Source organism: Pantherophis guttatus, chromosome 18 (assembly GCF_059756535.1).
Source record: "Pantherophis guttatus breed Tessera chromosome 18, ASM5975653v1, whole genome shotgun sequence".
NCBI classification, from domain to species: domain Eukaryota; kingdom Metazoa; phylum Chordata; class Lepidosauria; order Squamata; family Colubridae; genus Pantherophis; species Pantherophis guttatus.
The window spans coordinates 9,410,899-9,428,076 of NC_142080.1; the positions used below are offsets into that span (position 1 = coordinate 9,410,899).

The following is a 17,178-nucleotide window of genomic DNA, read 5'->3' on the forward strand; positions in this document are numbered from 1 at the left end:
TAGGTTGGACTAGAAGACCTCGAAGGTCCCTCTCAATTCTGTTATTCTGAAGAGGAGAGCAGGGTCTCCTGTTTGAGCAGAGGGCTGGACTAGAGGACCTCGAAGGTCCCTCTCAATTCTGTTATTCTGAAGAGGAGAGCAGGGTCTCCTGTTTGAGCAGAGGGCTGGACTAGAGGACCTCCAAGGTCCCTCTCAATTCTGTTATTCTGAAGAGGAGAGCAGGGTCTCCTGTTTGAGCAGAGGGCTGGACTAGAGGACCTCCAAGGTCCCTCTCAATTCTGTTATTCTGAAGAGGAGAGCAGGGTCTCCTGTTTGAGCAGAGGGCTGGACTAGAAGACCTCCAAGGTCCCTTGGAGGCGGGGAGCCCCAAGGTAGCGGAGAAGGCTCAGCCGCAGGGCGGGGCTTGTCGGGAAGGGGCGTGGCCCCCCATGCAGGTGGGTGGGTCCCTCTACTATTTCTAGCCGGAGCAGATCTGGGGCACTTGCGAGAACTTCGCTTCGGAGCAACGGTTGCAGTTTGCTCGCTCGGTCTGCTTCCTTGCCTGCCAGCGCCATGGTGCCAATCCCGGCTCCCCTCTGCCTGCTCTGCGCCCTCCTGATGCTGCCCTCGGGGATGCCGGCGATTCGTGGGGGTCTTTCCCCCAAGCCCGTCACGGATCCGGAGGTGCAGGAAGTCGCTGCCTTCGCCGTGGAAAAACACAACGTGCTCAGCGCAAACCCGCACTATTTCAAGGAATTGCGTGTTGTGGACGCCCAGTTCCAGGTGTGTATTTTTTTTTGGGGGGGGGACAGTTGTGGGGGGACACAACAGCCTCCTTGGGTCTTTCTTGGAAGAGCCAAAGCTCTGGGGTAGGGGGGGCTGTAGGAGCAATGGAAGAGAATTGGGGGGCTGTAGGAGCAATGGAAGGGAATTGGGGGGCTGTAGGAACAATGGAAGGGAATTGGGGGGCTGTAGGAACAATAGAAGGGAATTGAGGGGCTGTAGGAATAATGGAAGGGAACTGAGGGGCTGTGAGTACAAAGGAAGGGAATTGGGGGGCTGTAGGAATAATGGAAGGGAATTGGGGGGCTGTGGATAGAATGGAAGAGAATTGGGACTGTAGGAACAATGGAAGAGAATTTGGGGGGCCGTAAGAACAATAGAAGGGAATTGGGGGGCTGTAAGAGCAACGGAAGGGAATTGGGGGGCTGTGGGTACAATGGAAGAGAATTGGGCTGTAGGATCAATGGAATTGGGGGGGCTGTAGGAATAATGGAAGGGAATTGGGGTGGGTGGGTACAATGGAAGGGAATTGGGGGCACCAGAGGCAGTTTAGGGGAAGGTTTTGGGGGTGCTGGAGGGAGCTCAGGGGGTTTTCTATGGGAGGGACTGTTTTCGTGAACCCAAAGGACGCGATTTCTGCTGTTCGTACGCGATACAGAAATATTTCCTCTCGCATTGATTCCCTTGGGCGCGGGGCTGGACTAGATGACCTCCAAGGTCCCCTCCCGCCCTCTCCTGATTGATCAGTTGCTCAAACTTCGGGCGGGGACGAAGAAGGCTCAGCCGCGGGGCGGGGCTTGTGGGGAAGGGGCGTGGCCTCCGCGCAGGTGGGTGGGTCCCGCTACTACTACTACTCCTACTACTAGCCGGAGCAGATCTGGGGCACCTGCGAGAACTTCGCTTCGGAGCGACGGTTGCAGTTTGCTCGCTCGGTCTGCTTCCTTGCCTGCCTGCCAAGACCCATGGTGCACTCCCAGCTGCCGATCCCGGCTCCCCTGTGCCTGCTCTGCGCCCTCCTGATGCTGCCCTCGGGGATGCCGGCGACGATCCCCGGGGGTCTTTCCCCCAAGTCCGTCTCGGATCCGGAGGTGCAGGAAGCCGCCGCCTTCGCCGTGGAAGAATACAACGCGCTCAGCGCAAACGCCCACTATTTCAAGGGGTTGCGCGTGGTGGACGCCCAGTCCCAGGTGTGTGGCTTTTGGGGGGGGGGGACAGTTGTGGGGGGACACAACAGCCTCCTTGGGTCTTTCTTGGAAGAGCCAAAGCTCTGGGGCGGGGGCGTAGGTACAATGGAAAGGAATTGGGGGGGCTGTGGCTACAATGGAAGGGAATTGGGGGGCTGTGGCTACAATGGAAGGGAATTGGGGGGGCTGTAGGTACAATGGAAGGGAATTGGGGGGCTATGCATACAATGGAAGGGAATTGGGGGGCTATGCATACAATGGAAGGGAATTGGGCTGTAGGAATAATGGAAGGGAATTGGGGGGCTGTGGCTACAATGGAAGGGAATTGGGGGGGCTGTAGGTACAATGGAAGGGAATTGGGGGGCTGTGGCTACAATGGAAGGGAATTGGGGGGCTGTGGCTACAATGGAAGGGAATTGGGGGGCTGTGCATACAATGGAAGGGAATTGGGGGGCTGTAGGAATAATGGAAGGGAATTGGGGGGCTGTGGCTACAATGGAAGGGAATTGGGGGGCTGTGGCTACAATGGAAGGGAATTGGGCTGTAGGAATAATGGAAGGGAATTGGGGGGCTGTGGCTACAATGGAAGGGAATTGGGGGGGCTGTAGGTACAATGGAAGGGAATTGGAGGGCTGTGGCTACAATGGAAGGGAATTGGGGGGGCTGTAGGTACAATAGAAGGGAATTGGGGAGGCTGTAGGTTCCATGGAAGGGAATTGGGGGGCTGTAGGAACAATGGAAGAGAATTTGGGAGCCCGTAGGAACAATAGAAGGAAATTGGGGGGCTGTGACTACAATGGAAGGGAATTCGGGGACTGTAGGTACAATGGAAGGGAATTGGGCTGTAGGTACCTTTGCTTTTAAGTTCAATCTTCCTAATTATTCTCTTATTCTTGTATAACCATATTAAGCATTCTTCTGAACACAATTGTTACATATACTTACATCCTATTTATTAACATCGTATTTTATCCTTACCAGTGTTCAAGACTCTTAGATTCCAATTAATCAAATTTCAATTTACATTCTTATTTCTTGTTTTGATTTCTATTTTCTAGCCACCTATAGAATCTATTCCACACTTTATTGTAGTCGGATTCGTCTCTTTCTTTAATCTTCGTTGTCATTTTATCCATTTCAGCGCATTCGAGGATCTTCTTAATTACTATTTCTTTAGGTGGTGTATTAATCTGTTTCCATTTGTGCCAGAGTAATTCTGGCCACCGTTAGTATATAACAATGTTCTGTTATTATTCTGTTATTGTTCCTCTCTAGCAATAAACTACTTCCTGGCTTGCAATCTATATCACTGAGCCTGTTCTGGGTTTTTCCCCTTGTAATTCACTTTAAGGTCACATGACTGTTGTTTTTTTTAAATTGAAATTTATTATAATACAATACAATCCAATCAGTCAGACAGTGTTACTTTTTCACACAGGTTAGATCAATTCTTCCTTTATGTTTCATTGTTCCAGTTACATATACATATGTATATTTTAAGATACATATATGTATCTTAAAATTTGTATTAAACTTTCATCTATTTTTTATTCGGTTGTCAATCCACCTGTACCAATCATCTCACACCGTATAGTATTCCGAATCCTCTTTATCATTTAATTCTAAGGTTAATTTGTTCATTTCGGCGCACACTAAAACTTTCTGAATAATAAGTTCCTCTGGTGATGTATCTTTTCCTTTCCAATATTGGGCGTATGCTATTCTCGCTGCAGTGAGTATATGTATAATTTAATATCTTCTTTTTTCCCCATATTTAGTCTTTAGTATTCCCAGGAGAAATGTTTCAGGTATCAATTCAATTTTTTCATTATTTATTTATTTATTTCATGTATTTATATGCCACCCTTCTCCAGAAGGACTCAGGGTGGCGAACACAAGTTAAAAACGGGTACAACAAAATCCCATTTTAATCCAAATTAACTAATAAATAATAAAACCCAGAATCAGAGTCAGCCTATTTGCTTGAACAGCCAAGTCTAGTTGATTCTTGTAGCCAATTTTGTATTTTCCTCCAATACCTCTTCGCTTCGGGACAGCACCACCACATATGAAAGAAGGTACCTTGGTGATATCCACACTTCCAACATTTGGGGCTTACATTTGGATAGATTTTTGCTAATCTCGCAGGTGCTAAGTGCCATCTGTATAACATTTTATATTGGTTTTCTATATACGTTGCTGCTTTTGTTAATTTGTAATTTTTTTTAAAAAAATCCAGGTAGTTGCAGGGGCGAAATATTTTCTGACGATGGAGTTGGGGGAAACCAACTGTGAAAAGACCGGCAGCAACCGGAAGACGTATAAAGAGATCCAGAACTGTCAACTCTCTCCAAGGGCTCAGCAGGAGGTGAGATCAGATGCCAAAAATCTGATTATGATTAAATATCTGATTACAAACAGTTGCAGGATTTGGGTTTAGGTAGTCTAGAGAAAAGAAGGACTAGTTGTGACATGATAGCAGTCTTCCGGTAGTTGAGGGGCTGCCACAAAGAGGAGGGGGTTGTCAAATTATTCTCCAAAGCCCCGGAAGGCAGGATGAGAAACAATGGATGGAAACTAACCCAGGAGAGAAGCAACCTGGAATTAAGGAGAAACTTCCTAACAGTGAGGACATTTAACCAGTGGAACAGCTTGCCACTAGAAGTTGTGGTTTCTTCAACCCCGGAGGTTTTTAAGAGACAGAGCAGGACATTTGTCTAACATGGTCTAGGGTCTTCTGCCTGAGCAAGGGGTTGGACTAGAAGACCTCCAAGGTCCCTTTTCCAACTCTACTCTGACTGGTGACTCTCAGCTGCAGCCAGACCTTATCTCACAGCAGCTGCTCCATTTGGGAAGGGCCTCCACCACACGGTCTGTGTGGGCCCATCAACGGGCCACTTCCACAAATATTTTGGCCACTGAGTAACGATCTTAAGATCGGGTGGAGCCGGATGGATCTGTTTTATTGGTTATTTGACTGTCAAAATAAAGCCGGGTGGAGACACCGAACATTCAGAGGCTAAGAATGTCACAAGTTTGGCTCCTTCCTGCATTTAAAAGATTGCTCATCCTCCATGGCCTTTTTAATTCTGATGACTAACCTGCCACTCATCTCAAAATCATGTAAATAGGTCACCTGAGACAACTTAGATCCCCATTCTTCCCTCTTCGGCTGTCATTAATTATAAAACTCTGCACGTCTGCCTTGGCACCGAAAGGCAGCGGAGGTGTGAAAAAAAGACATTGCGTAACCTAATATTGTTTTTATTACAACTTTTACGTAATTTAGGTAGCTGTCCATCACACAAGCGACTTTTTTTTTTCTTTTCTTTTTTTTTCCCCCCCGGCTACTGTTCGTTCAGACGGCAGGTAGTCCTCGGGACTTAACCACAGTTCATTTAGTGACCGTTTGAAGTTGACGACGGCACTGGGAAAAGTGAATTGTGACCGGATTTTCACACTTAACGACAACCGGAGTTGCGTCGTCTTCGTGGTCACGTCATCAAAACGCAAACGCTTGGCAACTGACTCGTATTTATGACGGTTGCAGTGTCCCGGGAAGGGCGGGGGTGTTATGTGATCCCCTTTTGCGAGTTTCTCACAAGCAAAGTCAACGGGGGAAATCTGTTTCGCTTAACCACCATGTTATTATTTTAACAACTGAAGTGAGTCACTTAACAAATAGCAATAGCACTTAGACTTATATTCTGCTTCTCCTCCTCCCTGGAAGAGCTTGATAGCTCCCGCTGCCTTAAGAAAGTTCAAAACATCCTTAAAGATCCATCTCATCCTCTCCCCCCCCTTTTTTTTTTTTTTGAACTATTACCATCTGGCAGACGGTACCGGGTAATAAAAACAAGGATAAATAGGCTGAAAAACAGCTTCTGTGATCCCAGGGCAGTAACTATATTGAATTCTACTGTATAGTGCAATATGAATGCAATATCAGGGGTTTTCAATTCAGAACCGTGATGGCGAACCTATGCATACGTGCCACAAGGGGCACGCAGTGCCCTCTCTGCCGGCACGCCAGCCATCGCCCCAGCCCAGCTCCACCACGCATGCGCACACGCCTTCCGCCAGCCAGCTGGTCTTCGGCATGCATGGGGGTGGGGCACATGCAGGGGACGCGTGCGTGAATGCGCGGGGTATGCGTGTGCACATGTGCAGGGGTGCAGGAGGCTTTACAGGGCCAAAATGGGGCGTGGGGCAGCCCCACACTGTGCCCCTTTGCCCCAATGTGGGCCTGGAAAGCCTCCTGCACTAACCTGGAAGTCAAAACGGGGGGGTGAGGGGTTGTCTGGGGTGCATGCACAGGAGATATGCATGCACGCACAGGTCTGGGGCGCATGCAAGGGGGGGCACTCACATTGCATTTTGAGAGTCCAGGCATGCTTCCGTGCATTTGTGTGTGCGTGCGCTTTGGGCACTCCGCACCAAAAAGGTTAATTATCACTGGTACAGAACATGAAGGATGTGTGTTTTTTGTTTTATTTTTTATGCACAATGCAGTGGCCTGGAGGTGGAGCTCTCGCCTCACAATCAGGAGGCTGTGAGTTCGATCCTAGGTAGAGGCGGGCATTTCTCTCTCTGGGCACCATGAGAATATATATCTGCTGAACAAAAACTCCGCGTTGGCAACAGGAAAGGTATCCGGCCATTAAAACACTCTGCTAGCTCCAATTCAGTTGCCCAGACTCCACCTCGCAAAGGGATTATGGGGGTCGTTAAAAGACGATGATGTACACTGAAGATGGCATTTAATTTCGTTGTACGAGGTGGAGGGTGGATTTGATTTAAATCGAGTTGATTTAAATCACGATTTAAATCATGATTTAAATCACTAGTAAAAAGGCTTGAGTTAAATCAACTCGATTTAAATCATGATTTTTAAAGAGCAACTGTCATCTCTGCTACTCCTTTGACCCACTGTTGACTCACCGATAGTCCCAGTGTTGCAGAATATACAGCCTCGTGCTACAGAACTAAGCTCCATTTCATGCTGAATAAACTAAATTATTTATGTATCTTAAACAGAAAACTACTATACGATAGATTTTTACCCCAAAAGTTTTTTATTAAAATAAATTTGATAAAAATCAAAAAAATCCGATTTAAATCAAAAAAATCCGATTTAAATCAAAAAAATCTGATTTTTTTTATTTTTTAAAAAAAATCATTGATTTTTATCCACCCTGACGAGGTGCAATGACAATAAACTAAACCAACTCATTAATAAAACTATTAAGATGCTCAGAGCTGGGACCCAACACTCGTCCTTGCTCCGTTCTTCTTTCCAAACTGAAGGAGCCTTGGTAGTACAGTGGTTATTAACACAGCTGCCTGCAATTACTGCAGGTTCGAATCTTACCAGGCTCAAGGTTGACTCAGCCTTCCATCCTTTCTAAGGTAGGTAAATTGAGGACCCAGTTTGTGGGGGCAATAAGCTGACTTTGTATAAATATACAAAAGTATGAAGGCTATTGCTGAATGCACTGTAAACCGCCCTGAGTCTCCGGAGAAGGGCGGCATAGAAATCAAATTAAAATAAATAAATAAAATTAAGCCATTTTGGAGGCTCTCTCGAGTTAGGTCACTCAGGGAATTATGGTTGTCTCAGCTGCCCAGAACTTCCCCATGTCTCAAAGGAAGATGAAAACGAGCAACTTTGTCAAACGCTTGGCTGAAATTCGCAGGCTGCCTCTTGCGACCGACCGCATTCCTGTCAAGGGCTCAGAAATAAGGTTGCTTCACAACAGTATCTGTTTGAGGCTCTTGCCCAATAAAACATCCAGCTGAACAGGCCTGCCATTTCCTGTATTTTCCTCCTCTTCCTTTTTTTTTTTTTGAAGACAGACATTCTGCTGTGTATTTGGGGCTACAGCTTCCTACACATTTAATACAGAATGACAGAGTTGGAAGGGACCTTGAAGGTCTTCTAGTCCAGCCCATTGCTTAAGCAGGAGAATCTATATCCGTGAGGGCGAACCTATGGCATGCGTGCCACAGGTGGCACGCGGAGCCATAACGGTGGGCACACGAGCGTTGCCTTAGCTCAGCTCCGGCACGCATGTGTGCATCGGCCAGCTGATTTTCGGGCCTTCCGGGCCCACCGGAAGTTGGGAAACAAGCTGTTCCCGGCCTCCGGAGGGCCTCCGGGGTGTGTGTGGGGAAGGCCCGTTTTTCGCTCTCCCCAGGCTCCAGAGGCTTTCTAGGAGCATGGGGAGGGCGAAAACGGCCTTCCCCACCCCCCTGGAGGCTGGAAATGGCCTGTTTGCCAACTTCCGGTGGGACCAGAAGGTCCGTTTTTCGCTCTCCCCAGGTTCCAGAGGCTTTCTAGGAGCATGGAGAGGGTGAAAATGGCCTTCCCCACCCCCCTGGAGGCTGGAAACGGCCCGTTTACCGATTTCCGGTGGGATCAGAAGGCCTGTTTTTGCTCTCCCCAGGCTCCAGAGGCTTTCTAGGAGCATGGAGAGGGCAAAAACGGCCTTCCCCACCCACCGGAGGCCAGAAACAGCCCGTTTACCAACTTCCGGTGGGACTGGAAGGCCCATTTTTCACTCTCCCCAGGCTTCAGAGGCTTTCTATGAGCCTGGGGAGGGTGAAAACAGCCTTTCCCACCCTCCTGAGGCCCTCCGGAGGCCGGAAACAGCCCATTTGCTGACTTCCGGTGGGACTGGAAGGCCCGTTTTTCACTCTCCAGAGGCTTTCTAGGAAAGCAAAACAGGCCTTCCCCACACACACACCCGGAGGTCCTCTGGCGCCTGGGGAGGGCGAAAAACAGGCCTCCCAAGCCCACCATGCCATCATGTGCCAAAAGTGGGGGTCGTGCAGGGGGGCGGGGTGCACTGAATTATGGGTGTGGGCACGTGCGTGCAACCCCCCCTCGGCCCCCCCGCTTTTGGCACGTGATGGCAAAAAGGTTAGCCATCACTGCCCTATACCATCTCGGACAAGTGGCTGTCCAATCCATCCAATCTCTTCTCAAAAAAACCTCCAGTGATGGAGCTCCCAAATTCAAATTCAAACCTTTATTGTCATGGTACATGTACACACACACACACACTACAACACAACTTCTAGAGGGAAGCCATTCTACCGGTTGATTGTTCTCACGGTCAGAAAATAGTTCTAGATTGGTTCAGAAACACACTGATACAGGTAGTCCTCGACTTAGGCCCACAATTGAGCCCCACATTTATGTTGTTAAGTAAGACATCTGTTAAGTGGGTTTTGCCCCATTTTACGACCTCTTTTTTTGGCCACATTCGTTAAGTGAATCACAGCAGTTCTGACATTAGTCACAGGGTTGTTAAATGAATCTGGTTTCCCCGTTGACTTTGCTTGTCAGAAGTTAGCAAAAGGAGATCACATGACTCCGGGACACTGCCACCGTCATAAATGTGAGTCAGTTGCCAAGCATCCGAATGTAAATCATTTGAAGATGGAGAAGCTGCACCGGTCATAAGTGTTGAAAAACAATCATCGTTCCACTTTTTTTCAGAGCCGTGGTAACTTTGAACTGTCACTAAATGAACTGTTGTAAGTCGAGGACTACCTGTATATAAACAGAGAACAAACCCTACTCCCTTCTAGCATGGTTGATGTTCCTTAGTTGGGTCATGAAACGTCTGCCGTGTTTCCCCCAAAATAAGACCTGGTCTTATATTAATGTTTGCTCCAAAAGACGCATTATGGCTTATTTTCCAGTTAGGTCTTATTTTGAGGGGGAAATACAGTACTAAACGCCTCCGTCTGCTGATGATTTTAACTGGGTCTTATTTTGGGGGTAGGGCTTATATTACGAGCATTCTGAAAAATCATGCTAGGGCTTATTTTCTGATTGGATCTTATTTTCGGGGAAATGGGGTACAAGAAAACAACCAAGCTCAGGGAGCACCAAGGACCCCTCAGTCGTCGCCTCCTCCTCCTCCTCCTCCTCCTGCTCCTCAGACCTCCCGCCATTCTAGCACTGATGATGTTCCCTAGTTGGGTAATGAAACATCTACATGCTCAGGGAGCACCAAGGGCCCCACAGTCGCCTCCTCCTCCTCTTCCTCCTCCCATCCTCCTCCTCTTCACAAACCCCACTCCCTTCTAGCACTGATAATGTTCCCTAGTTGGGTCATGAAACCTCTGCAAGAAATCAACCAAGCTCTTGAGAGCATTGTTTCAACCCTGACTTACAAGTTATCATTTCTGTTGATAATTTATATACCCCCACATGTCCCAAGCACTGATGATTTGGGTTTCCCTTCTTTTTTTCCTCCCCTCTTCATTCTCTTTTAGAATCTGACTTGCCACTTTGAAGTCTGGTCCCGTCCTTGGCTGGAAAAGACTGAGTTGACAAAGATGAGCTGTAACTAATCTGGACGGCTGGGATGGACTTACGAGATGACTCCAACACGGGCAAATGATTCCGAGTGTCTCCAGCGACCGAAAAACCTCCGGTGTTGCAAGCTGAATTTACAAAGAATCTTTGCTTTTTCCGTCATGCATGACCTTCCCAAACCATGAGTTAAAATGGTTTACTTAAGCCCCATTTCACATTTTCCATGACATACGGTATACACGGGGGTCTTTTCTTCTTCCTCAGTTTCCCCTTCTTTTCTCTCGCTTTCTTTGCTGTTATAGAGAAGACAGATCTATATTTTGGTGAGTTGGTTGTTAACTGGTCTTAATAAAGCTATCAGCACGATGTTTCCAGCTTGTGTGCCTTTCTTGTCCAAATCCCGTCCAACCTTCCGGTTTTGACACCCACAGCACAAGGCTTGTCCAAGAAAGACCCAGCTGGGGGAAATGGGGGTCTCCCTGGGCTTCTGCTTTGCCCGTCCATGACTGTCCCACCTGGGAGGAAGGGAGGCCATCAGAGACCCCTGAAGCATCTTTGGCTGGAACTGCAACAGCTGCCAGATGCTGAGTGGGGAAGCCATTTGCTTCTTTTCCAAGCTTCTGGGAACTTTAGCTGTGGTTGTTGCATCCCTTTGACTGTTTTCGGTAACTGCAATCAACCATTTTTAACAGAATTCATTTTGATTCTTGAAACCCCTCCCTCGCTTGCTGAAAATGTGTCCACGGATTGTCTCTTTTCGATTCCTCACCCCCCCCAAACCTCCATATCCCCCCCATCTATTCAGAAAGATGCCAAGATGCCCCTTGGCTGTAAACTCTCCAAGGAGGGGAGGGGACTCGCTCTCCAAAGCTTTGAGGGGGCCCGACAATCTTGTGGATCCCCAACTCCTCATTATCCACCTGTCTAAAGATAATCTGGGTTTATGCTTAGGAAACACACAACCAGGCTAACAGATTAATGGAAGGGACCTTGTAGGTCATCTAGTCCAGCCCACTGCCGTCCCAGCTAAGCAGGAGAATCTTAACACCATTTCTGACGGATGGGCATTCCAGTCTCTTCTTGAAAGCGGCTTAAAAACTAACAGGAGCAGAAGCTTAGTAACCGCCATAGAGGAGGGGAAGGGCTTCCTCTCCATGGTTTGAGGAGGGGGCGACAATCGGGGGGTGGGTGGGTTTCCCACATCCTCATTGTCCACGTGGCTAAAGGTAGCCTTGGCTTCTGCTTAGGAAACACACAACCAGGCTAAGAGATTAAGAGAGCTGGAAGGGACCTTGGAGGTCATCTAGTCCAGCCCCCACCCCACCCACCGCCCTTGGCTTCTGCTCAGGAAACACACAACTAGCAGGAGTCATGACATTGTGTAGCAGACGGCGACTAGTAACTCAACTGTCTCCCCAACTTTCCCCGACTTCAGCCAAACCTCAACTAGAGGGAAGTATTGGGCCGAGGCGGAGAGCACCTGGGCAGTGGAGCCGCAGGGGGTGGGGCTTCTGGAGAATGGGCGTGGCCTCCACGCAGGTGAGCGCCTCTGCCACCTGAGCCTCCTTGCACATATAAGGCAAATCTGTCGAGGTCTCTCTGCTTCCCCGCCCGCCAGCGACCCTCCCTCTCGCCAGCCCCATGGAGCGCTCCCGCCTGCCTCTCCCGTCCCTCCTCGGCCTCTTCGGCTCCCTCCTGATGCTCTCCCCGGAGCTGCTCCTGGGGATCCCCGAGCCTTTTTCCAATGTGCCCCTCACTGATCCAGGGATGAGGAAAGCCCTGGCCTTCGCCGTGGAGCAATACAACCTGGACAGAGATGACAGCACCTATTATTTTAAGATGCTGCATGTTCTGAAGGCACAGACTCAGGTTTGGGTCCGGAGGTGGGGAGGTTCCTTGGGGGGCCTGAAGTAGGTGGTCAGCCTCATTGGATCCTTGGAGCTGTTTACAAAGTCAGCCTCTTGCCCCTAGCAATCTGGCTCCTCATTTTACCGACCTCGGAAGGACGGAAGTTTGAGTCAACCTTGAGCGGGTCAGGATCGAACTGTTGGCAGTGGGCAGAATTAGCCTGCAATACTGCATTCTAAGCGGAAGGAAGGAAGGAAGGAAGGAAGGAAGGAAGGAAGGAAGGAAGGAAGGAAGGAAGGAATGACTAGCTCTTAGACATGTTGGTTTACAGTCATCTCTAAGCAGTTTACAGAGTCAGCAATTTGCCCCCAACAATCTGGGTCCTCATTTTACCAACCTTGGAAGGATGATGGAAGGCTGAGTCAATGCAATGCTACATCCTAACCATTGTGCCACCAGGGCTCTTAATAGAAGAGTTTTTTGGGGGGGGACTGGGGGCAGCTTGAGGAGTTTTCTAAGAAAGGGATTGTTGTCGTGGCCCAAAAGCCCATGACTTCTGCTGTTCGTATCTGATATTGAAATATTTCCTCTTGAACTGATGTTCTTGCTGCTCTCAAGGCATAAAGTGCTTTCCGGGTTGCAACCGATGAAGCCGATTGTGTTTTGTAACTAATTAAAAGGCCCTGTACTTACATTTAAATCCAGGAAATTGGTCGGAATGAATATCGTCTTACGATGGACTTGGTGAAAGTAACCTGTAAAAAGAGGGTCGGCAGGAAAAGGAAATATAGGTGGATCCAGAGATGTGAGCAACTTCCAGGGGATCAGGAGGTGAGATTAGATGCAAAGTCCCGATTATCTATTTGCAGTTTAATTGATGAATTAAATTGCCTTGTTTGAGCTCAGCAGCCACCTATGCAAAGGAGCTTTTAATTATTTTCGTGGACGACTTCAATTCAGAACATTAGGGGTGAGACGATAGCAGTGTTTGCTATTTGAGGGGCTGCCCCAAAGAAAACGGGGGTCAGCCTATTCTCCAAAGCACCTGAAGGCAGGACGAAAGGCAACGGATGGAAACGCATGAAATAGTAGCACCGCTTTATAATGCCTTGATAAGGCCACCTTTGGAATATCGCATCCAGTTTTGGTCACCGTGATATAACAAAAAAAGATGTTGAGGCTCTGGAAAGAGTGCAGAGAAGAGCAAGGAAGAGGATTAGGGGGCTGGAGACAAAAACATACGAAGAACAGCTGCAGGAATCGGGAATGTCTAATTTAACGACAAGAAGGACTAAAATAGCAGTCTTCCAATATTTGAGGGGCTGCCACAAAAAAGAGGGGAGGGTCAAATTATTCTCCAAAGCACCTGAAGCCAGGACACGAAACAAAGGATGGAAACTAATCAAGGAGAGAAGCAACCTGGAATTAAGGAGAAATTTTCTAACAGTGAGAACAATTAACCGGTGGAACAGCTTGCCACCAGAAGTGGTGGCTGCTCCATCACTGGTGGGTTTCAAGAAGAGACGGTGCAGCCATTTGTCTGGAATGGTACAGGGTCCCCAGCTTGAAAAAGGATGTCATGCCCCCGTCGGGAGTCAGAATCTGCAGGGGAGGATGAGCTGGGGGGGTGGGGGTGCTACGCTCCAGGTCATCACAAAGGGGCTGGACTGGATGATCTCCAAGGTCCCTTCCAACTCTCTTTCTCTCTTTCATTCCCTTCCAGAAACCAAACTGCTACTTTATAGTTACACCCCCCTCTCCACCGAGGGAAATGAACTTGGCAACGACAGACTGTCGCTGAGCTGGACCTCCGCAGGAGCTCTTCTGCTCCGGCTAAGGATTCTGAGGGTGTCCAGCAGCCGAGCAACCTCTGGTGGGCAAGCTGGCTTCACATCAAGCTCTGCTTCTTCTGACCCCAATCAAGAAGGAGACGGTTTCCTTCAGCCCAAATTCCCATCTTCTGCATTTCTGAAATGATTCCTTGACATCCAGGGAGGCCTTTTCTTGCACTTCTCCTCTTTTCTATCATTTTCATCTCTGAGCAGAATCAACATTTTGCTAATTCAGTTCATTAATCTTAATAAAGCTTTTCTCCTGATGTTTCCGGCTTGTGTCCCTTTCTTGTCCAAATCCCGTCCAACCTTCCGGTTTTGACACCCACAGCACAAGGACACAATGGCTTGTCCAAGAAAGACCCAGCTGGGGGAAATGGGGGTCTCCCTGGGCTTCTGCTTTGCCCGTCCATGACTGTCCCACCTGGGAGGAAGGGAGGCCATCAGAGACCCCTGAAGCATCCTTGGCTGGAACTGCAACAGCTGCCAGATGCTGAGTGGGGAAGCCATTTGCTGCTTTTCCAAACTTCTGGGAACTTTAGCTGTGGTTGTTGCATCCCTATGACTGTTTTCTCTTCGGTAACTGCAATCAACCATTTTTAACAGAATTCATACTGATTCCTGAAACCCCTCCCTCGCTTGCTGAAAATGTGTCCACGGATCGTCTCCTTTTGATTTCTTCCTCCCCAAGCTCCATATCCCCCCCATCTATTCAGAAAGATGCCAAGATGCCCCTTGGCTGTAAACTCTCCAAGGAGGGGAGGGGACTCGCTCTCCAAAGCTTTGAGGGGGCCCGACAATCTTGTGGATCCCCAACTCCTCATTATCCACCTGTCTAAAGATAATCTGGGTTTATGCTTAGGAAACACACAACCAGGGTAACAGATTAACGGAAGGGACCTTGGAGGTCATCTAGTCCAGCCCACTGCCGTCCCAGCCAAACAGGAGACCCTACACCATTTCTGACGGATGGGCAGCCCAGTCTCTTCTTGGAAGCTGCTTAAAAACTAGCAGGAGCAGAAGCTTAGTAGCATCCATAGAGGAGGGGGAGGGCTTCCTCTCCATGGTTTGAGGAGGGGGTGACAATCGGGGGGTGGGGGGTGGGTTTCCCACATCCTCATTGTCCATGTGGCTAAAGGTAGCCTTGTCTTCTGCTTAGGAAACACACAACCAGGCTAAGAGATTAAGAGAGCTGGAAGGGACCTTGGAGGTCATCTAGTCCACCCCCCACCCCACCCACCGCCCTTGGCTTCTGCTCAGGAAACACACAACTAGCAGGAGTCATGACATTGTGTAGCAGATGGCGACTAGTAATTCAACCGTCTCCCCAACTTTCCCCGACTTCAGCCAAACTTCAACTAGGGGGGAGAATTGGGCCGAGGCAGAGAGCACCTGGGCAGCGGAGACGGTCCAGCCACAGGGGGCGGGGCTTCTGGAGAATGGGCGTGGCCTCCATGCAGGTGAGCGCCTCTACCACCTGAGCCTCCTTGCACATATAAGGCAAATCTGTCGAGGTGGCTCTGCTTCCCCATCTGCCAGCGACCCTGTCTCTCTCGCCAGCCCCATGGAGCGCTCCCGCCTGCCTCTCCCGTCCCTCCTCGGCCTCTTTGGCGCCCTCCTGATGCTCTCACCGGAGCTGCTAATGGGGATAGCCGGGAAAATTATCGACCCGCCCGTCACTGATCCAGGTGTGCAGAAAGCCCTGGCCTTCGCCGTGGAGAAATACAACAAGGACACAGGTGACAGCACCAACTATTTCAAGCTGCTGCACTTTGTGAAGGTGGTGAGAGAGGTGGGTGTCTGGAGGTGGGGAGGATTGTTTTGGGGGTGGGGGTAGCCTTGTTGGATCCTTGGAATAGCCAAAGGACTCGGGAATGTTCTGGAAACAATATCAAGAGCGGTTAGACTTATATACCGCTTCACCGTGCTTGCCAGCCCTCTCCAAGGGGTTGACAGAGTCGGCCTCTTGCCCCCCAACCATCTGGGTCCTCCTTTTACCCACCTTGGAAGGCTGAGTTAACCTTAAGGTGGTCAGGATCGAACTGCTGGCAGTGGGCAGAATTAGCCTGCAATCTAACCAGGGGGAGGGAGGGAGGGGGTTTTCTAAGGGAAGGATTATTATCGTGGCCCAAAAGGCCATGATTTCTGCTGTTTGTATCTGATATTGAAATATTTCCTCTTGAACTGATGTTCTTGCTGCTCTCAAGGCATAAAGTGCTTTCCGGGTTGCAACCGATGAAGCCGATCATGTTTTCTAATTAATTAAAAGGCCGTGTACTTCTTTTTAAATCCAGGTGGACTTGTTGGATAAATACCATCTTATGGTGTTGTTGGTACAAACAAGATGTGAAAAGAGGGCCGGTATGATAATGACCTATAAGAACTTCCAGAAATGTCCTCTACTTCCAGGGAATCAAAAGGTGAGATTGGATTCCAAATTCCGATGATCTATTTGCCGTTTAATTGACAAATGAAATCAATTGATTTCCTGCCTTCTCTGAGCTCAGCAGCCACCTCTGCAAAGTTAGGTTTTCATTATTTGCATGGACAACTTTAATTCAGAACATTAGGGGGTGACACGATAGCGGTGTTTGGTATTTGAGGGGCTGCCCCAAAGAAAACGGGGTCAGCCTATTCTCCAAAGCATCTGAAGGCAGAACGAGAAGCAACGAATGAAAACGCATGAAATAGTAGCACCGCTTTATAATGCCTTGATAAGGCCACCCTTGGAATATCACATCCAGTTTTGGCCACCATGATATTAAAAAAAGATGTTGAGACTCTGGAAAGAGTGCAGAGAAGAGCCAGAAAGGATGATGAGGGGGCTGGGGATAAAAACATACGAAGAACGGTTGCAGGAATTGGGTATGTCTAGTCTAGTGAAGAGAAGGACCAGGGGAGACAGGATAGCAATATTCCCATATTTGAGGAGATGCCACAAAGAGGGGAGGGTCATCTTATTTTCCAGAGCTCCAGAAGGCCAGAGAAGAAGCAACGGATGGAAACTTTGGAAGGAAAGAAGCAACCTAGAACTAAGGAGAAACTTCCTAACAGTGAGAAAAATGAACCATGGGGCTGCTTTCCTCCAGAAGTTGTGGATGCTCCATCACGGGAAGTTTTTATGAAACAACAAATGTTTGTCTGAAATGGTCCAGGGTCCCTTGTTTGAACAAGGGGTTGGACTACATGATCTCCAAAGTCACTTCCAACTCTGTTTTTC

At 48.7% G+C, this 17,178-nt stretch overlaps 1 protein-coding gene and 1 pseudogene across 1 annotated transcript; one reads left to right on the forward strand and one right to left on the reverse strand.

The window, feature by feature from the left end:
• LOC132709274 (cystatin pseudogene) overlaps positions 1-17,178 on the reverse strand; it is a 63,480-nt pseudogene that overhangs the window by 30,659 nt on the left and 15,643 nt on the right.
• Positions 1,590-10,644, forward strand: LOC148111541 (cystatin-like). The gene is made up of 3 exons (XM_087881138.1): positions 1,590-1,949; positions 4,186-4,314; positions 10,236-10,644. The coding sequence occupies exons 1-3, from the start codon at positions 1,725-1,727 to the stop codon at positions 10,311-10,313; spliced, it is 432 nt and encodes a 143-aa protein (XP_087737264.1). The 5' UTR covers positions 1,590-1,724; the 3' UTR covers positions 10,314-10,644.

Bases quoted from the DNA above. Each gene is read 5' to 3' on its own strand.
- LOC148111541 (XM_087881138.1), top strand. From the start codon at position 1,725: ATGGTGCACTCCCAGCTGCCGATCCCGGCTCCCCTGTGCCTGCTCTGC. The intron at 1,950-4,185 runs GTGTGTGGCTTT...AAAAAAATCCAG, and splicing joins TGGTGGACGCCCAGTCCCAG to GTAGTTGCAGGGGCGAAATA. The intron at 4,315-10,235 runs GTGAGATCAGAT...ATTCTCTTTTAG, and splicing joins CTCCAAGGGCTCAGCAGGAG to AATCTGACTTGCCACTTTGA.